Source organism: Cucumis sativus, chromosome 4 (genome assembly GCF_000004075.3).
Source record: "Cucumis sativus cultivar 9930 chromosome 4, Cucumber_9930_V3, whole genome shotgun sequence".
NCBI classification, from domain to species: domain Eukaryota; kingdom Viridiplantae; phylum Streptophyta; class Magnoliopsida; order Cucurbitales; family Cucurbitaceae; genus Cucumis; species Cucumis sativus.
In genome coordinates this window covers 23,214,089-23,235,619 of record NC_026658.2, presented here as the reverse complement: position 1 = coordinate 23,235,619, position 21,531 = coordinate 23,214,089, and the positions used below count along the sequence as shown (strand labels likewise).

The window sequence follows — 21,531 nt, the reverse complement described above, 5'->3', positions numbered from 1 at the left end:
TGAATTTAGGAAAACTTTTTTAAAAAGGGGGTTTGAACGAAAATTAAAGTAATTACAAGGAGAATTGTCAAAAATAACAAATTTGATAAAATATTTACAACAAAATTTTCATATTTGATCAATAATAGACCTTGATAAACACTAATATACTTTTATCAGTAGCATTTGATAGAAGTCTATTCGTTTATATCATTGATAGAATCCAAAATGTTGCTATAGCTTATAAATATTTTAATTTATTTATATAGTCTATTTTCGCACTAACTTTTATATGATTATATGTTTCTTATTATCTTACACTATATGTTTCAATCTTATCAATTTTTTTGTTTCAAATGATTCACCCTAAAATCAAAGGAATAATATTAAAGACATTATACAAAAACTTAATTTTAACGACCACTCCATGGGAAAATTTCTTAGTACTCATCATGTGATACAAATTTCAAAGCATCCTTTATTAGTCTTAAAAGAAAGTGTTATTATTGGAATACCTTAGATCTTTCATTTATTGTTCAACCAAGTATGAAGTTTGTTTTATCTAAGTTATTTACTTATTTGTTATCTTTATATTATTTACAATTTTAGTTCTAATAAATACAGAGAAATGTGCTATATTATATAAACTTTCTAATCTTAAACATGTCTATATTATATTATGTATGTCACACTCCATTCTGGACACCTGCTTGCTTGATCCGAGGTATGGCGTGATGTCCGTCGAAGTCATTCACCTTTGAAACAACTCCAACTGACCCTTGACTTGAAAACATGAAACATTTAACAACGAAAGTCTTTAAACTTGAAATACTTTAAAACCGTAGTGAAATCTATTTGAAATTCCTTTTATAAATACCAAATAAAAATATATTGAACATGAAATAAATTCTCGAGTAAGTATAGTAATACTTTAAGCAAAACAATTTCTTTTATTAATACACTTTGTAATATTCGTACATTTTCGATCATGTTTGTACAATTTACAAGTATGGAATTACAACCCTTAGTCAAAACTAGTACTGTAAATACCATCATAATAAATATAACATGATTTTCTGTACAAGCATAAACAACCAACCGGTAATCCTTCACCTTTGAAAATATTCTTTGTTGCTTGAACAATGGTCGAATCCTTTATTTCTAAAAAAAACCAAAAAATGTCATATCAATTAATTGCTCCAAGTTGGATTCATTGCTCCAATAGATTCTTCCAAACTTAGTAAGAAAACAAAATCTCATTTTAGAGTATGACTAGAACATCTCAACCCTTCAGTCCAGCCCCCTCCCAACACATTCAAAAACTATGAAAATGACACACACATAACATATGTCTTTAGCCAATAGGTCATAAGTTAATACTCTAATTGATTTAAGATTGAAAAATAAAAAACAATAGTGAGATTATAGGAGAATAACTAGCGTGCCAAATAGATCATTGATCAAAATATGGTAGCAAAGTAAAAGGTTGTTTGTGTTAAAACTTCTTTAGCATACAAATTGATTAATTGCAAGCACAAGACTAACATAGTAAAATTTTACCTAGTCAAAATATATAGCAACATAAACTAAATGTGACAATGTTTGCCCCTTTTCTAAGAGACACTTTCATTGAAGAAGGGAGTGAAGACCAAAACCACAAAACCTATGCTACATTGCACTAGCACACTCTTAGTGCAATATAGTGCCTATACATGCTCACTCAAGCTAAATAAATTACTCAAAATAAACCATAAACTCACATAGGATGGAATGCAATGGCAGTGACGGGATAGACTATGCCCCTTCCAGCCTCTGATTTTCTGTGACATTTGAATGCATACCTATAAAAAAAAATCACAGACAAAAAATTACAGCTCAAACACTAATGATAAAGATAAAATAGCTGATAGTGAATCAGAGATGGGGCAAGGAAAGAAGAATATATCAAAATCTCTCCAACTCTGGATATTCATTCTGCTCAGGCTCAAGCATATAGAAATTGTAAGGAATTCAAAATATTTGATATTAAAGAGACCTCATCAAATATAAAAAAATAAAAGATACAATTTAAAACTATTCTTGTTATTTTTTAACTAAAATTCATCCACAGTCAGAAATTTCAATCAGAAATTTCAACAGAAATCTACCATTTCCTTTAGAAAAATGGATGAAAATGGATTTTTGGATACAATTTTTAAGGATTTTACTTATCCAGCAATACAAAAGAACAAAAAAATCAAAAAAGAGAAGAGAAAAGGGAAGAACTCAAGATCAAAAAACAAAACAAAAAAATTAGAAACACACCAAGTATTTGGCCCATGGAGTTGCAAGAAAGAGTTAGAGAGAACAACGTCACAGAGAGAGAAAGAGAGAAGGAATAGAAGTTTACCGGCAAAGGAGGTGACGACCACGATTTAAACTTTGAAGAGTGACGACTACTGTTTGAACTTTGAAGAGATTGTGGCAGTTCGAAGATGACGGACACAAATTGAAAAGGTTGAGGCAGAGGATGTTTCATTGTTCGGTAATGGCAGCACCAGAGTGAACAGACGGCCACGAGGAGGTGCTGGTGGTGACGGGGCCGGAAGATGGTTGGATTAGAGATGACTTCTTCAAAGAACGATTTGAGAATGAAGGGTTTTAAATTTGGGAAAAATATTTTATAAATTTGTAATTTTAATTTATACTTTTTTGTTTTAATAAAAAATAAAAAATTATTTTGTGTTTTCTGTATGACATCAAATAACTACGGTCGAACGTGTTATTCAAAAATTTTCATTTTTTTCTTCCAAAAACGCAATTTAATTTTTCCAATTGAAGCGGAGTTTGAGCCTCCATCAAAAGGTCGAAAACACTTACCAGTAGGTGCAATACTTGGAATAATTGTGGCTGCAATCGCCCTTGTCATAGTTTCAATTATTGGAATTCTACGGTGGCAAGGTTGCCTTGGACGGAAAACACACTCCATCAAGGTAATTTAATAATGGATGTAAATTTCATTGGTGAACTTGCAGTTATTATGTTAAAAACTTATTGTTGTGATGCTCAAAGATCAAATATCTGTCATGATAGAAAAACAATATTGTTTTCAGTCTTATAGTTGACACTTCTACTTGGGCCATGTTTGGGATCGATTTTAAAATGGTCAAAAAAGATTCGTGCAATGTGGTAAAGAGTTTAGAGAATTGCTGAGAGAAAATCACTTTATTCTCATACACTCGCTTAAAATACTGCAGGTAGAGAAATGGAAAAATGGAAAAATGGAAAAAAGTCGAGAGTAGTTTCCTTACAGAGTTACCAAGGAAGGAAAGAATAACATAATTGTCATTATAGAAATGCCTTAATGATCTCTCAATTAGGAAGAGCGAGTAGCTGGAAATTAGCTAGCCATTGGTGATGTGTGAATGCTACTGAACAATGTTCCTAAGATTGATTCAAAGGATGGTTATCATCATATCAAAATGCACCCAGGAGACGTGGAGAAGACGACCTTTTGTACACATGAGCGGCACTATGAGTTCTTGGTCATGTCGTTTGGGCACCAATGCACCATCTACTTTTCAAGCCTTGATGAACCATATCTTTAAGCCATATGAGGCATTTTGTGTTAGTGTTTTTCGATGACATTTTGGTGTACAGTAGGGGAGTAGAAGAACATGTGCAACATTTGGAAGTAGTTTTGGAGACTCTACATGAGAATGAATTGTATGCCAATTTGGCTAAGTGCAGTTTTGCCAAAGGCAAAATAGGCTACTTGGGACACTTCATATATGAGAAAGGTGTTGAAGTTGATTCGGAGAAAATAAGAGCAATTAGGGAATGACCAACTCCCACTAGTGTTCAAGAAGTTTGAGGCTTTTTCAAACTCACTGTATACTATAGGAAATTTGTACATCGCAGGTCCTTTGACACAGCTTTTGAAGTAAATATCGGAAAGTTACATAATGTACACCCAACACTAGTACTGACTCCAAGAGTTAAATACTAAAACAAGTATTTGTTAATTCAAGTATCTTCTAAAACTTTGTTATATTTACACTCTCTATTAAAAAATATCTATTGACATCAATATTTTCATAAAGTTGAAAATGACATTTTCGTCTATATCAAGATCTAAAACTTTGAAAACTAGTTTACCATTTTACCTTCTTACATTGACTATTTGAAATGCATCACAAGATTAAAGCTTAAACATATCTTATACCATTACAGATGCAACCAAGTCTAGTTTTTGTTCTTCATTGATGTCGAAGAACTGGTTGATCGCATGTTTACGAATGATAGGCTCTCAGTTTCATTCTCATTCTCGTCCTCGATTACCGTTTCATTCTGCTGAATAAGAGTCCACATTGCCCTCATCTCCTTTCTCATGTCATCAGAATCTGAAACTAACTCCTTGACAACAACCTTACCTTCCAGCATGCCCACCACAAAGGACATTGTAGGTATGGCCGAGGGAGACACATTGGGGAAAAGAAAAGCAATATTCATCATTTTCATTGCCTCTTCCTCGTTGAAGTTTAAGCCCAACTTTGGATCAACTAGCTCCATTAAACTATCTTTCTCCTTCATCGTAAGAGCCTGGCAACATAGCATAAATTAAAGTGTAAGTAGCATAAATTAAAGTGTAAGAAGAAACATTCCTTTTGTTTTCCTTATATGGTCAGTAGAAAAATAATCAAGCAAAACAAGATATATTGGTACAGAAATGAAATCAAGTTACCTAATCAAGAAGATAAAGGCACTTATTCTTTGACCGATGTATTGTGATGTATTGTGATGTATAGTGTTGCTCCTTCCACTAACGATTTCCAATGCCACAATACCAAAGTTGTAAACATTTGCTTTATATGTTAAATAGCCTCTTGTTGCATATTCTGGTGCCATATACCTATTGGAGTATGCAAAAATGTATTGTTTCTAACATGTTGCGCTATCCTTCTTTCACAATAGCTCAGAGCCAAATATGAAATAGAAAACAAACCTATAACAAAAAATAATTATATAAATTTTATTGTCAATGCCATATTTGGTGATCTCATAGTAAAATCGATGTTCAAACGTGAGTTCGTAAGAACCAACATGACAATTGGTTTTGAAATCTCACGTTCCCTAATATCCAATTGAGCTAAATATTCTCATCTTCCATGGTGACTATGTGACTTGGTTTTACTTATAGATGAAAGTTCTTTTCCTTATTCGCATTCGACAATAACTGAATTACTGCTTAGTTGTCTAGACTCACTTTATCATTCTTTAAGGCGAATTCGATCTCTTCTAATCTACTTGAAGTATTAGGATGTATTGAGCAATTTAGCTATGCATGAGTAAACTTTAAAATTTTCATACTTTCAAAAATAATGAATATTTGTCTTAAAGTTGTTGAACACCGTTAGTTTGTCATGCATGTGAATGAAAAATCACAAGATATAGTCGCTTTAAAGAACAAAAAATGATAAAAGTTTTTTTTAGTAGATAAAAGAAGAATTCTCATATATGTGACATATTTCTTAATTCCAGTAAAATACTTATTTATGTGAAAACTTGGCTTTAAGCTTTTATGCTTTTAAAGAATGTCTTGTCAACATCTTCCATTTAATTAGATATATAGACGTTTTTTGAGAGTGACATATATACATGGTACGTACATATGATAGGTATAAACTATTCTAAGTTCAAATTACAGTAGAAACGCTCAAACTTTAGATTGTAAAAAATTAATAAAACGAAATTTTATGTACTCGAAATTGATGGTTGAGTTTGAACGAATATACATCTATGGTTGAGAGTATTGATTTAATGAATATGCAAAAATTTGTTTATAGGGTAAAACTTGAGTAAAATTTGTTAACTTACACATATGTATATAATATATAAATGATTTAAAAATACAAAACAACTTTATTCTTGAAAGAAAAGATGGGAAAGCTTAGTATATTATTTAAAGTGCCATTTTCGCATATAGCATGAAAAGAATTATAAAATATAGTACAATTTTAGATTTTGATTTATTGCGGATAAAATCTAAAATTTTGTTTTATTTTTATAAATATTTTAGTTTTTATTATTTACAATCATTTAAATATATCGAAAGAAGTTTAAAATTTTAAATGGAGATTATGTTTTTTATTGAGAAATTCTTGTAGATAGAATAAATAAATAAAACTAATCTATAAAATATAGTAGAAAAAATATAAAAATGACAAATTTGTCAAAATATTTACAAATAACAAAATTTTAAATATGTCTATGATAGACATTAATAGGCATTAATATGTTTCTGTCAATGACATTGATATTAATAAAAGTTTATCAGTGTCCATAAATGATATAATAATTTTTTTGTAATATTTTAGTTTAATTTTTTACAATTTTTGGAAACGCCTATACAAAAAGTACAAAAAATTTGATATATTTGCCTATATTTTATTTTTGTTTTTGTTATATTTTGAAAAATGAGTTTTTTTAAAAAATATAACAAACCGACAAAATGTTTACACCGTCTGTGTAAAACAATTTTGAAAACGGAAAAAGTTCACGTGTCCACAATGAAAAATACAAAAAAATGTCATAGTCAACACACGATTAATCAGCCAAGCACGCGTGAGTAATTCTTTGTTCTAAACGATCATGATACTTGATCGTGTAGAAAATGATACACGATTGTGTAGGTAGTATTAACACCTGCCACACGCACATGTGTAATTATTTTTCTTAATACTTATGATACATGATCATGTAGGAAATGATACATGATGGTTTTGAAAAAATCATAGTAAACAATTGTGTAGAGAATGATGCATGATTGTGAGCAGTTTAAGATACACGATCAAGTAATTCATGTTAAACGATGGTTTTGAAAAACCCTAGTAAACGATCGTGTAAATCATGATACACAATTCATGTAGTTTATGATACACAGTCATGTAGTTCATGATAAACAATGGTTTTTAAAAATTTTATTATAAATGATCACGTATTTCATCTCTGTCTATGACACATTAAAAAAAATAATACAACATTGATGATCGATAGAAAACGAAGATAATAACAACGAAAATATAATAATAAATAATTATTATTATTATTATAGAACCATAATCATAATTTCAAAAAAGTATAAAAGAAACTACGCACAAGAAGAGAAGGAAAACGTCGATGCTAACTGCTGCTACGAAGGAGATGAAAAGAAAGTTGGAAGAAATCGGATATGGACAGAAATTCAAAAGCGACCCTAACAAATCTGAAATATTTAAAATTAATGTCAATTTCATGTACTTTTTACTTTGTTATATTTTGAAATTTGGTTACATTTTTATGTATTTTGGAATTTTGAAAATGTAAATTTGAGAACTAAGGAATTAAAGGTAATAGAGAAAGAAAAAAAAGAAAGGAAAAATGAAAATGGTGGTGCCCTAATCTCCGTCATCTTCATCATCTTCAGGCCGGCGTCTATACAACAAACTCACTAGCAGCAGCGTCGACCACGAACTCACCGACGAACTGTTCTCGCGTATCAGACGATTCAGACCGACCTGCGTTTGCTCCACGTTTGACGGCAGAGTTAGCCTGCGATGTGAACACCCAGTTCGAGAAAATTGTGCACCACGCTTTCGACGGCTGGGTGTCTGGAAACAGCGTTTTTGACCGGGGGTATACTTTTGGCCGTTACCCACACTTCGTTTGGCTCCAAATCAGTTTGTCCATAACGTTTAGTGTCCAGATCTACAAGTTCGGACGTTTTCATGCACCAACCAGGAAGGTTGGGATCCTTTTCGGAATGGTTCGGTAAGGACTATTGCTTAATTTCCTTTTCTGAACTCTCAGAACTTATTTAACATGATGTTTGGTAGATTTCTAAAGATTTGATTAAGATTTAGCAAGTTTGATCACATTTCAGACTGGTTCGGACTTGATTTAAGTCTTAGTTCAGTCTTCGATTCGCGAAAGGTTGTTGGTTATAGTTTTGGGTTAATTTGTAGTGACTAATTAAGGTTTATGGTGGTATTTTGGTTAAGATTATTTATGTTGGATTAAGGTTTTGGAACTAAGTTCTAACACTTCAAGATTATGTTTATTGTTTAGGGTTTCTAAAAGTTAATGTTCGTTCAAGGAAGTGGATTTTCAGATTGAGAATGGTAGGGTCTTCGAGGTAAGTAATTTCCAAAGCCCTTCTGCGATTTTAATTATGATAAAAACATGTTTTGACTGTTATGATTTAAATGGTTGCAAGTGTGTTTACAGACTTCGGAAACTGAATGAATTTGTTTTGGATGTATTCAATGATTTCCTATTAGAAAACATGTTTTATGTGATTGAAGAATTGACTGAAAATATTTTGTATATTTTCAGATGATTTTGTCAAATAAAAGTAAATGATTGTTTTGAATGATGGTTGGAACTTGGAAGTGTTTCAACTGATTTAAATTGAAAGTGTTTATGTTTTGGCTTTGGCTTCTGAAAACTTTTGAAAGGTTTGAATGATTCAATTTGATAAGTTAAGCTGCTAAAATTGCTATTTGAAACTACATTTTTGTTTCAAATGTTTTTGGATAATTGATTGGGGCTATCCGGAAAGAAATCCATGGCCTTTTGGCTATTCCAAACTTAATATTCTGGCATAAACCTTTTTAAAGTATTAGCATCCGCTTAGTACCTGCATGAAGTTTAAGTTTTGGTGGACTAATTGATAGCATGGCTTTCTTTTTGCTAAGCTAAAAGAACGTAAACTTAATATTCTGGCATAAACCTTTTTAAATGATTAGTATCCACTCATTACCTTCATGAGGTTTAAGTTTTGGTGTTTAAGTGATAGATGGCTTTCTTTTCGCTAAGCTAAAAGAATGAAAAGGGTAGATCTATGCTAGGATTATAATTTTTGAGACATAACTTTTGCATATTGAGGATATATTTTACTTTGCACAATTTAAGTTTCAGTAGAGTAAGATTTTAACCAAAGAACATTGTGCCTCTATGACTGTTGGTTGGCAAAAGAAGAAAAGAAGAATTTATTGTAAATTCAAGCAAAGTTGAAGTAGTTATGTATGTGTTTCTCGCGATCAACTGATAATTTGAAGCTTCTAGGTTTAACTGTTGAAGTTTTGTGAGATGTTTCTCCAAGATCGTCGGTTCTTTGACGCAGTTGACTGTGAAGGGTGTGTATCTCCGGTGGTTAAGTGATTGTGAGTAATTCTTCAAGAGTTAAAGAAGAGACTGGTTATCGATCTGGTTAACTGTTCCTATTAGAGACACATGATTTGTGATCTTAAGTAATGTTTTGAGATGATAGTTTAATTGTGTGCTTTTGTGGCCTCGAAAGGTTGTTCCTTATGCCTCAAGACAGCTAAATTCTGATTACCACACTTGTGGCTTTGAAGTTGTAGCTTTGGTTGCTTGAAGTTGTAGAGATCAGTGTTCTAAAAAGCCCTCTCAGGCGCATGTCTAGGTGCACCTAGGCTAGGCGCAGGTTTAGCTCCTCGCCTTGGAAAAAGATAATCAAGTGTGGAATTGTGGTGTCATCTCATGGTTTATTTCTGAAAGTGTTCAGTGTTGGGTCATTAATTTAAGTTGGCATCAGAAGACATTTCAGCGTTGTTGGCTCGACGTTTTGTGTTGCTTAGTTTGAGTCTATGAATTAATGGTGCCCGAACAAGAGGACCTAAGTTTTGGTTAATTGCCTAAGTGAGGTAGAGGTGTACACTCGCTGGTGATTTCAGTGTGATTGTACAAAAAGTCACTTGATTTGCTAAAGGACTGCAACTTAAGAAAGGTGTTTGGAAAAAAAACGTGCCTAAAGTGCTTGTTCGGTGCACGTGCACCCTAGTAGTTCTTAGTTGTATGAGGGTCCTTAAGAGTTTTGTGACATAACTAGAAGAGATAAGTTGCTTCACTTCTCAACAAATTTTTACTTGAACAGATTCTGTGAAGAGTTGAGGCAAGGATGCATGTTGCTGAAAGTGCACAAATTGGAAGATTTTGTTTTGCCAAAGGGCTTTATATACAAAAGCTTGACTGGAAGTTTCCAAATTGTGGCTGTGGGGAAAATAGAAACTTTCCCCACACACGCTCATCGCTGTTGCCATTTAGTAGGACGGATGGACTCGGATAATCGTGCTCTCCCAAAAGGAAGAGCAAACTTTTTACTACCTTCCCATTTCAAATAGGTATAGTTGCAAATATAGCAATTAAATTCAAAATAATTAAGTATATAGCAACATTTTAAAAAACTTGCAAAGATAGCAAAATCTGTTTGAAGTCTATCACTCTTAGACTATGTTGCAAATATTGGTCTATCACTAATAAACCATAAGGTTTTGGATTAATAAAATATCAGTTTTATTAATCAAAATCTTTAATTTTTGGATTAGAATTAATACTAAACCTAGCCATTTTTCCATCTTCTCAAATCTACCATGTAACTTTATGCTTTCTTAACTTCGTACAAAATATGCTAGAGATATCCTTATGCAGGGAAAAACTTGTACAGATGAGTGAATATAAAGCCGTATAATCTTTGATGATTTCACTATTTCGAACCTGAACCAACAGAAAGTCACAGCCCAACCCTGGGCCACCAAAGCAAAAATAGTGACACATTCAGATCTGGATCTGAATAAAGTGACAGATTCAAAATCTGGCTCGATTCTCTTTACAAGATTCATTTTCCCCCCACTTTTCGTTTCTCATTGCCACTTTATTTGGCTAACAATTAACTCTTGTGATCGTTGACCTCACCTGAAATGCACAATTCAGCCTTTTGGGTTTCAGGATTATCGGATCTGAACCTGACTCATCAGTTTGGTTTTGGTTTCGTTCTCCCTAAATCCATATGTGGAATTCTTTCTTTTTATGTCCTAACCCTGTCAAACTATCCAATCTGACTCCACTATTTCCCAAGGAAGAAATTTCAATTCAACAATTTTTTGTAATACCCAGTTCAAATTATGATTCAATTGTGGTTCTACTTAGCTTTTTTGTGCTTCTTCTTTTGTTGGGTTTCTGTCTTTTTATGTAATTTATGGTGTTTATGTTCCTTCAATTTATGTTTTTGGAGGGAATTCGAGATGAATTTGTCATCTTGGAATTTATCTAATGTTGGTTCTTTCAGGATATGTGATTCTTCTTTCATGAATTGATTTGATGTTTTTAGTTGATTCTCTTGCTTTGATACTGTTTGCCATCACAATTCTGCTTCATTTTCCTCGTGAAACTGCTAGGACAACATGGTATTTTAGCTGTAACCTCTCTTGTAGTAGATACTGTTAGACACTGGCCATCTATCTCATCAACTTCATGATAATTTTCTATTGGGTGCTTGCTAATGTGAATTGACTGATAATTGGTTTTTACGGTTACACCAATTATTTATTGTACAATTTCTCATAATCTCTCCTCTCTCTCTCTCTCTCTCTCTCTCTCTCTCTCTCTTGATAGATGAAAAAGGGCATTCTGAAGTATGTAACAAACTAACAATTATGATGAGTTGAAGGTTTGACCCAAACAATGGTTGAGTCTTAAGATCGTAAGCACTTTTTCACCCTTGATCCTATTCCTTTCATTCATGTAGTCTATAGTTCAGTTGCCTTCCATTCTTTGACTTATTTATTTGTAATGTTTTTTAGAGTTTTCGTTGTTTTGTATGTTCTTGTTATCTGCATTCCATTTCTCTATGAATCATAATCTGAAAACTTTTAATCTTTACATTGTTTTATAAATGGAACAATTGAGAATCTAGTCCCTTTTGTGTCAGCTATATAAAAAGTGTTTAAAATAAATTGTTTCCATTCACTTTGTTATCATTTTTACTTTGCGTTTGCAGTTCATACCTTGTACAGAATTTGGTTTATTTATGGAAATGTCCAACGACTCATCGGTCAAGAAACCAAAGAGGTTGACTTCGGTAGTTTGGAATCATTTTGAGAGGGTTAGAAAGGCTGATATTTGTTATGCCGTTTGCGTCCATTGCAACAAGAAACTTAGTGGCTCAAGTAATAGCGGAACCACCCATCTAAGAAACCACTTGATGCGATGTCTAAAAAGATCCAATTACGATGTTTCTCAACTACTTGCGGCCAAGAGGTTAAAAAAGGATAGTTCAAGTGGTCTTGCAAACATCGGCTTTGATGAGGGGCAAAGAAAAGATGAGTTTAAATCAGCAATTGTGAAATATGATCCGAATCAGAGAAGGGATGAAGTAGTCACCATTGCAAGTAGCAAGTTTGATCAGGAGCGGAGTCAGAATGATCTTGCTCGTATGATCATATTGCATGGTTACCCATTGTCTATTGTTGAGCATGTAGGGTTTAAAGTTTTTGTCAAAAACGTTCAACCATTGTTTGAGGTATTGCCCAATAGCACTGTTGAGATTTCTTGTATGGAAATCTATCAGAAGGAGAAACTGAAGATTTTCGAAATTATTAATAGATTGCCGGGTAGAATTAACGTTTCGGTTGAAATGTGGTCTTCATCAGAAAATATTGATTATTTATGCTTGACTGCACATTATATTGACGAGGATTGGAAATTACAAAAGAAGCTTTTGAATTTTATCACACTTGATTCTTCTCATACAGAGGATATGCTGTCGGACGTGATTATTAAATGCCTGGTGGATTGGGGCATTGACTGTAAGCTATTTGCACTGACATTTGATGATTTTTCAACCAATTACGAGATAATTAGAAGAATTGAGGAACACATCTCGAAGCAAAGATCTCTTTTGAGTAATGTTAGGTTATTTGATGTATGTTCTGCCGCACATACCATAAATGCAATCGCTAAAGACGTGATAGAAGCTATGCGAGAGGTTAATCAAAAGATCCGAGGGAGTTTTAAATATATTAGAAGTTCACAAGTCACTCAAGCTAGGTTCAATGAGATGGCTCATCAAGTTGGAATCACCAGTCAGAAGATATTGGTCCCTGACAATCCTGGTCAATGGAATTTAACATATTTTATGCTCGAGACAGCTGTGGAATACAAGGGTGCATTTAGTCTTCTTCAAAAGCATGATTCTCATTATGCATCAGCTCTTACTGCTTTAGAGTGGGAATGGACAACTAGCGTTGCTGACTATTTGAAACTTTTTGTCGAAATTGTGAACATCTTCTCAAGCAACAAATCTCCTACGGCAAATATATATTTTCCTGAGATGTGTGATGTTCACATTCAATTAATAGAGTGGTGTAAAAGCTCGGATAGTTTTCTCAACTCCCTTGCATCGAAAATAAAGGCTAAGTATGATAAATATTGGAGCAAATGCAGTCTGGCTTTGGCAGTTGCAGCAGTTCTAGATCCAAGGTTCAAAATGAAATTGGTCGAGTACTACTATTCGCAGATTTACGGTAGTATGGCCTTGGATCGTATCAAGGAAGTTTCTGATGGTATCAAGGAGCTTTATGATCAATATTCAATTTGCTTTTCGATGGTTGTTCAAGGTTCAACTTTGCATGGAAGTGGTTTACCTGGGACGGGCAATGAGTCTAGAGACAGGCTAAAAGGCTTTGACAAGTTTCTTCATGAGACTTCCCAAAGTCAAAGTGTGATGTCTGACTTGGACAAATATTTAGAGGAACCAGTGTTTCCTCGAAACTGTGATTTCAATATATTAAACTGGTGGAATGTACACACACCGAGGTACCCGATCTTGTCCATGATGGCTCGTGATGTTATCGGGACTCCAATGTCAAGTATTGTACCTGAGTTCGCATTTTGCACCACAGGTCGAGTTCTCGACCGCTATCGAAGTTCCCTAAGTCCCGATACTCGTCAAGCTTTAATATGCGCACAAGATTGGCTTTGTATTGAACTTGAAGGTATGTTTTTAATGGATTCTACCTCAATACGTTTTTCTTCTTTTACTTGCAACTGTTTATTTGATTTTGTTTCATATCAGATCCAAGACCATTGTCTACCGCTTCGTACATACCGCTTCTGCTTGAAACCAATTAACTGTACATAATAGGTGCCTGGCGTCATGTAAATTTCTTACTCAATTTCTACCTCACTACATTGTTTAGGTTGATGGATCTGTTAGTGTATACAATGGCTTCTGATTGCTTGACGCCATAGCCTTGTTCAAATGAGCTATGCTGTGCATGGTAGAGTTTTGTTTCTTCTGAATTTCTGTCTATAAATAAGATAATGGGCAAGTATTTGTATCTTTTGATTTGCTGGTAATAAGAATTGTAGATTTTCAGATCAGTGGTGTCTTATGGGTAAGGATGGCCGTTTAGAAAGGTCCAATGTTGCATGATCTTGGCCTGTTCATGTTTGTTGGATGAGATGTTAAGATTTCTTTAATGGGTTGTGCAGAGAAACGAGGTTAAGGGGATAATTTTTAATAATGTTTTTATGAAACCATTTATATCCCACGAATTAAATAATTTCATAAGCTATGGTGGTACATGAGAATGAATATTGCTTCTGAATGTACTGTGTAATATATATATATATACTTTGTATTATTCTATGTGCCTCACTTTAATTACTATGACTATTTTAAAGTCATTTGATAATTAAGGTATTTCATCTTCTTTTTTTTTTCTTTTTCAAGTATGGTATGTCATCCCGATGTATCTAGATTTGTTTCTTGTGACATTTTGAAATATACCATTTGAAAAACTTATGTCATTCTTATATACAATTTAGAACTAAAAAGTTGGTGTCTATTATTTTTTGTTTTTTTTTGTTTTTGAGGTTCTTTTTTTCAAGATGTCATGACAAAAGAATATTTCATCTATTTATACTCTTTTTTAGTACACTTTTATCATCAAATTTGTGTTTTCAAATTGTTTTATTTTGATATATGTTTGTTTGTGTCAAAATTTGGAACTATGTGTATAGTTCTTGACATTTGACTGAATCACTGATTTTATTTTTCGTACTGTATTCAAATTAGAAGAAATTTAATTGAATATGTTTATTATTTAACATTTTAAACCTTTCAAGTCTTAATGATATATATATTTATTTATTTATTTATGTTAAGAAGTTCTAAACAAGTTTAATTGAATATGTTCAACATTTTTCTGTTTAAGAAATCAACTTTAATTTATATATATATATATAGTTTGAGGATTTGAAGATAAAAGAGAATCACAAGGAAGGTTTTTTTTTTTCTTTTCTAAAAATTATTTTATTCCATAAAAAATATATTAGTTTAGGTGATAAGTGTAATTCGTCTGTTTCATTTTTTCTTTTACCTTTCGGAAAGTTTTTCTCTAGAAAAAATATTTTAAAAACAAAAAAAGTCGTAATATCCATTTTTCATTTTTTTTTACTTTATTGTTGCCAGTCAACCCAAATTAAGGGTTTCATTTTCTGTATTAAATTTTTTCTTTATTATGCTCATTATTTTTATATTTTCAAGGACTCTTTTAACAAATAGTAAAATAAACTAAAATGTATGAAGATTTTAGATCGTATAGTAAATAAATCTATAAATTTTAAATAAGAAATAAACCATTTATCAATAACCTATTTGAAATACACTAAATATAATCCAAAACAACAAAATTGTTTGGAAGTCTCTCTTAGTTTTATGAATTTTTGGGTTGTTTCCCACAAAATAAGATCTTGTATTTTAAAGCTTTCACTTTGTATGGTTCTTCTTCAATTTTAAAAATATATAATATAATTTTTTTTTAAATATTTCATTATCTTATTTCTTTATAAATTTTAATTAATATATAACTTTTAATTTCTATCCCACTTATTTTAATTATATCCATAGATTATTTTTTCATCTATATATTTTTTATTATTTTAAAATGACATATTAAAGTCATTTTCAAATATAACAATATAAACCAACGTATTTATATAATATAGTAAAACTTTAGATTCTTATGAACGTAATTAATAAAACAAATGTTTATTTATAAAATCTAAAATTTTGATATACTTTATAAATATTTTCAACTATTTGTCGTTACGATAATTTTACTACATGATTTTTGCTTAAAAAAGTATATTTATTCACAGTAAAAATTTATATTTCAATGATTATCAACTATAATTTTTTTATTTTCGTAGTAAATAAACCTAAAACAAAATAATATACTTTTAAGGTTATTTTTCATTTCCAATCTTATGTCAAATTCGTATTATTCAAACCAAATAATATAAATAAAAAATTTGACAAAATTTATCTATGTTGCATATGCCTTCAGGTAGTTCAACTAAAAAATATGTTTGGATCGACTTTTCATGTGCTTGAAAATACATATTTTACACTAATAAACCTCTATTTTAAATGTTTAAAAAGTCAATTCAAACAAGTTCTAGGGATTAGTCACTCATCATTATTTTTTTTTATATAAAAAATAAACTTCTAAGCACTGATTAGTGAAACAAAACTACAAAACATTGAGAGGTCATTTTTTAAAAAATAAAAAACCTTGAGAGGTTATACACTTAAAAGGAAGTTTATAGTCTTTTAGGATTAAAACGATAAAATGATTGTTTAAAGACTAATATATTTGCTGAATCAGTAGAATCTGGTCACGATAAAGAACTTGTTTTCCAAGACTAACATCGGATTTTTAGGTTGCATTACTAAAAATATGTCCTTAAATTCTGTAATTTGTGTTTCATAAATACCTCATATCTTTTAAAAGTTACAATATTATGGTTTATCTTTTACGATACATTTCAATCTATTCGTGTACATTTTTTTTTTAATTTCATACCAGAATGATTTAAATATTAGTGTTGGTGATGTATAATGAAAATTTGTACCATTTAAAAGAGACCGACCTGGTAAGAAACAAAAATTTGGAACAATAGAGTGATTAGGGATTAATTTAGCATATATATATATATGTGTGTGTATGTTTGGTTCGGTTTGGTTGAACCGTTTTCACCGGACAGAAATGAAGAGAAATTAGAATAAAGAAAAGAAAGAAAAAAACCCTAAACCTCTCTCCCTTTCCCTCCCTTGTGTCTTCGACTGTGCATTAGCCGCAGCCCTCTGATCGTTTCAGTGCAGTCGCCGACCAATCCCTTCCCCATCCTTTTCTTCTTCCTCTGCCGAGTTTCGGCGGTCAACCCACGGCGACCAGGAGTCTTCCCTTGTAACATTTTCGGAACCATGGTAAGCAACAATTTTCGATCTGGAACAATGGTTATTGTTAATGTACCCTTATGTCGTATTAGATTATTGGATGGATTTTTCTGTTGATTTCACGGAGTTTTGGTTGTTTGAGTTCTCCAACCCCTCCATTTTTCCTTGATTCGTAAATGACGTTTAATTTTTAAGATGGTTGTTTTGACAATGTAGAGCATACCAGTTAACCCGAAGCCATTTTTGAACAATTTGACTGGAAAGACTGTGGTTGTGAAACTCAAGTGGGGAATGGAGTACAAAGGTTTGCTTCTATCTGCCGTTTGTTTTCCTCATTTCTCTTGACTGCTAGAGTTTGTACTGACTTTCCTCTACATTTCAGGATTTCTTGTCTCGGTAGACTCGTACATGAACTTGCAGGTGTGTTTTCTACTTCAGTTGAAACTAATGTAGATATTTTTCTTGGGTCTTTCTCTGCTTCAGGACTTAGTTTATAGCTAAGCCATCCGTGAACTATTTTTGAGTCTAATGAAATTGTGTACTACGAGAAGGAAATTTACTGTAATTGTCTTTTTTCTTGAGAGATTGTGCAAATGTAGGGTTGATGGATACTATGTTCTTCATCTCTGATTCTAATTTGATGTGTTCTGCTTGTATTAAGAGTTTTCTCTTACAACTATTTATCATTTTCTAATTTCACAGTGCTATGAAATAATCTGATTTGTAAGTTCATTTGTTCTAAAATTTAGATCATTAATGATTACAAATTAGAATATGTGAAGTAAAATCAACCATTTTGCTGAATTTTTTGTTTTGATAATTAGAAAATTTATTTGAAATTGGTTTTCAAATAAGTCCGTAGTCTCTTTCAGTGGCTGATTTCTACAACTCTTTAAATGTAGCTTGCCAATACTGAGGAATATATCGACGGGCAATTTACTGGGAGTCTTGGAGAAATATTGATCAGGTAGCCTTCTCATTGATTGAAATGACAGTATCCAATGCCTCAATTCTTATTTTCACGTAGTAATATGATAGGAATGCTATTAGTAACATCATTACACTGCCAAGTGTATATTATACTTTCCCAAGTAAAAGAAAAATGAAAAGCGGAGAATTATTTAGTAGTCAAGGCTTGAGTGAGCATATTCAAGAGAGGGAAAGTTTCAAATACCTCAAATACTTAATTATATTGTAGTTTTATATTTGAGCATATTTGCAAGGTTGTCTTTTGGTCTTTGTCTGGTGCATATGGTGGACTTGGCCATACTCATGGAAGAATTCTTCCCTGATATCTGACATCAAACATGACAATTTTCCTGTTTTTTCCTGGTAGGTGTAACAATGTTCTTTATCTTCGAGGAGTACCAGAGGATGAAGAGATTGAAGATGCCGAGCGTGACTAGCATGTAAATCTTAGCAGCTTTTCATTGTCGCAGTAACAGTGAAGTATGTAGATTTTCAGTCTTCTAGTTTTTCTTTCTTCTGTTGTGCTTAATCTGTATCTTGTTGTTATTGATACTCTGTTTATGCTGTCTCAAAGGTCAGGAACTTTCTTCTTTGGTTGATTTCAAACCTGCAACAATGGTAGATTAAGTATTCTTGACTCTCAAAGTAACATCTATGTTTCCGGGTAGCTTGAATTGCTTTAGTTTTCTATACAAGAAATAGTTGAGCTTTTATAGTTTGTTCATGTGGAATGCAACGGGTTGGAATATATTTGTGACCTTGTACTGCTTAGATTGGCCAAGTTTCAAAATTTACATGTCACCTTCATCTAATAGCATGAGTAATGTATTATCTACTTTTGTTTTTCCCATATGTGCCATAGATATACGTTGTGATACTCTTGTAGATGCAAATGGCAATCTTGTGATTCTAAATCAATACTGATCAATTAGTTGTAATTGAAAAATAAATAGTAATCTTGTGTGTGAAATCTTCAAATAGAAACAGTGTCAAATAAGGTTTCGATTGGTAAGTATTTGATGTTTGTTTTTTTAGTGCGTCTTTGTACAATGTTTTTGATCTTTTTGGATGAAAATTATTATGAAACTTATTTTCCTTTTTAAAAAATAAAATTTCTTTGAAAATGGTGAGAATTATGCTAAAGTAATAAATGAGTTAAACAAATACAATTTAGTACATAAAACAATAAAATGAAATGATCTTCCATGAGTTTTCTCACTTGTATTTTGTCCTATGCAAAAGTTGACATTCATCCGTGGAAATTTTAATGCTATGAAAATCATGTTATGAAAATCATATTTACAAGTGTACATTAAAACATTAAACTAACTTTTACCTAATTTAATGCATGTTTGAAAATAATATCTTTTTCTTTTTATTAATGTGTTCGAGAGTAATTTTAATTAGACAAGTGATTTTACTTGCTTCAAAATTAAGGTTATTTAATTCTAACAAATGCAGGATAGAAAAATGTCCATGTCTAATATTGTAGTTTATAGTTTAAAGTTTGAGAATAAAAATTAGACTTTCGAACAATAATCATAATAGATTTGTTTAATTTGTTTATGTGATGATAATAATTCTGTATGTTAGTGACAATGACCTTCTAAATATCTCAATAATAGATGTCTTCAATTATATACTACAATTTCCTCATTATCTTACCGATGTAGGATTTTGGTTGTATTTTCAACACTTTTTTCTCGTAATTAATCGTACTCGAAAATATTTAGATCTGTAAGTTAGCAGCTACAATAATAAGATGTCTCTTAGCGGCCACAAACAACTCTTTTTTTTGGGGATAGAATTCATGGTTTTGGTTTGTAAATACTTTCCCTAAAATTCTGTCTACATTCTTCATTCTTCCTTCTTCAATAGTGATTAGAGTATTAACATTTCTGTCCAAGCTTACTCTTGAAGTTTGAAACAATGAACTGTTTGTGTATTTGCATTTCTAACTTGAGGAAGACTATATCTTTTTTTTTTTTCAATATAAAGTTAGACTGAGATAATTCATCAAGTAATCCTACTCAAACTCAGCTTTTGAGTAGCACGATAACTCGAACACATCGACAACTTTCCTCCATCTCTATCAACAGCTAATGCAATCTTCAAATCAAACGGCTACACCGTTAACATAATAGTTCCATAAAATAATCTTTAGTTGGTAACTAAAGCATGTGGGAAGGCCAAGTTCCATTCCACCAACCCATAATTGTTTGAAATAACGGACTGTAAACTTTTCTTTTCATTTTTTCATTGTAAGTACTTAAAAAAAAAACTCTCTTTACTTCTTGTATAAGAAAAAAAAAATCACTTACATACATCTAGATTCTATATAATTATTTCTATTTCTATGCATTCACCCATTGTCCAATCACATTTTATCGGTAAGAAGGCTAAGTTATTTTATTTTGAGTAATACTTGATGCATTTCAAGATGCACTCATCTCTATGCATTCCATTTTTATCACTCACATCGAAAGAGAATTAGAATATTATAAAAAAACAAAGAATTTGTCACATGTCAAAATATGATTGGATAATTTAGTGAGATGCACAAAGATAATATATTACTTGGATGCATTTAAGCGTTTTTTAATCTATTGAAAGATATGAGTCTATAAACCCTAAATTGTAACATGTTGAAAGATCACCACCATCCGCCTTTATCCTTATTAAGTTTGAATTTCTTTTACAATCATTGTTAGATTTTGAACTAAATGAATATATGTATTGATATGATTTAGGGGATTTGTATATTGAAGCATATTTAGTTTATATGCAATGTAATTTGTGTTTTCTTTAATACAAGTGGGTATTGAATTTGAATTTTGAATCTCAGATAAAATAGTCAGTTATGTCCATAGGATTTATGAAATTATTAACTAATTCACTTTAATAGAATTTAATTAGCAATTACAATATAATAGAAAGCTCTATTCTTTATACTAATTTTTATTGGATTGTCAGCTAATTTGTTGCATGAAAAACAATTCTCTTTTATAGGATAAAGCAGTATGTTAACTTAATGATTCAAATTTAGAAAATAGTCTACAAAAATCCTATAACAATTTTTTGGTTAGTATAATTGATAGCAATTATAAACATAATAACCAATTGTATAACAACATTTTTATTTTATAAAAAAATGCAAATATAGCAAAGTTTATCAAATGATAAAATGTTATCGTGTAATCTATTAATAGATCACATCGTTAGTTGTAATTCACTAATAAATCAAAAAGTCTACTTGTAAAAGAAATTTGAAATAGTTGCAAACTACGTAACCATTAGATTCAAAATATTTGCACGTATAACAACATTTTAAAAATAATTACAAATGAAGCAAAAATGTGTCCAAATTTTTTTTGAGTAATATTAATATATATTTAATTATTATTCTTAAAATTGGTACATAACAAATTTGATGGTTATACTTTCAATTCTTTTAAAAAATATTGCTACATATTCTAATATTTTGAGTCTGATTTATTATCCCTAAGTTTGTTGGAGTA

The 21,531-nt window shown here is 31.4% G+C and overlaps 3 protein-coding genes and 1 long non-coding RNA gene across 8 annotated transcripts; 2 read left to right on the top strand and 2 right to left on the bottom strand.

Annotated features, from left to right (window-relative positions):
• Positions 1 to 898: 898 nt before the first annotated feature.
• LOC105435289 lies at positions 899 to 2,633 on the bottom strand. The gene is made up of 3 exons (XR_969329.2): positions 2,369 to 2,633; positions 1,740 to 1,820; positions 899 to 1,140 (listed from the first exon to the last, which is right to left on the bottom strand). It is a non-coding gene; the product is annotated as an uncharacterized LOC105435289 (long non-coding RNA).
• Positions 2,634 to 4,203: 1,570 nt separating this feature from the next.
• LOC101221318 (probable LRR receptor-like serine/threonine-protein kinase At1g07650) lies at positions 4,204 to 4,866 on the bottom strand. The gene is made up of 2 exons (XM_004146032.1): positions 4,786 to 4,866; positions 4,204 to 4,560 (listed from the first exon to the last, which is right to left on the bottom strand). Exons 1-2 carry the CDS (start codon positions 4,864 to 4,866, stop codon positions 4,204 to 4,206), a joined length of 438 nt encoding a protein of 145 aa, XP_004146080.1.
• Positions 4,867 to 7,129: 2,263 nt separating this feature from the next.
• On the top strand, positions 7,130 to 14,383 carry LOC105435288 (zinc finger BED domain-containing protein RICESLEEPER 1). 3 transcript variants are annotated; one of them, XM_031884044.1, is made up of 6 exons: positions 7,130 to 7,242; positions 7,424 to 7,767; positions 8,065 to 8,131; positions 11,413 to 11,500; positions 11,798 to 13,793; positions 13,874 to 14,383. In XM_031884044.1, exons 5-6 carry the CDS (start codon positions 11,828 to 11,830, stop codon positions 13,927 to 13,929), a joined length of 2,022 nt encoding a protein of 673 aa, XP_031739904.1. In that variant the 5' UTR covers positions 7,130 to 7,242; positions 7,424 to 7,767; positions 8,065 to 8,131; positions 11,413 to 11,500; positions 11,798 to 11,827; the 3' UTR covers positions 13,930 to 14,383. The 3 variants fall into 3 exon arrangements, with proteins under 3 accessions (XP_031739904.1, XP_031739905.1, XP_011654029.1); XM_011655727.2 differs by lacking the exon at positions 7,130 to 7,242 and having other exon boundaries at positions 7,272 to 7,767; XM_031884045.1 differs by lacking the exons at positions 7,130 to 7,242; positions 11,413 to 11,500 and having other exon boundaries at positions 7,271 to 7,767.
• Positions 14,384 to 16,818: 2,435 nt separating this feature from the next.
• On the top strand, positions 16,819 to 18,858 carry LOC101204969 (probable small nuclear ribonucleoprotein F). Of its 3 annotated transcripts, XM_004145969.3 has the most exons (6): positions 16,819 to 17,074; positions 17,261 to 17,348; positions 17,427 to 17,464; positions 17,947 to 18,011; positions 18,381 to 18,493; positions 18,588 to 18,858. In XM_004145969.3, exons 1-5 carry the CDS (start codon positions 17,072 to 17,074, stop codon positions 18,448 to 18,450), a joined length of 264 nt encoding a protein of 87 aa, XP_004146017.2. In that variant the 5' UTR covers positions 16,819 to 17,071; the 3' UTR covers positions 18,451 to 18,493; positions 18,588 to 18,858. The 3 variants fall into 3 exon arrangements, with proteins under 3 accessions (XP_004146017.2, XP_011654028.1, XP_031739527.1); XM_011655726.2 differs by having other exon boundaries at positions 18,381 to 18,857; XM_031883667.1 differs by having other exon boundaries at positions 16,849 to 17,074; positions 17,240 to 17,348; positions 18,381 to 18,857.
• Positions 18,859 to 21,531: the final 2,673 nt, after the last annotated feature.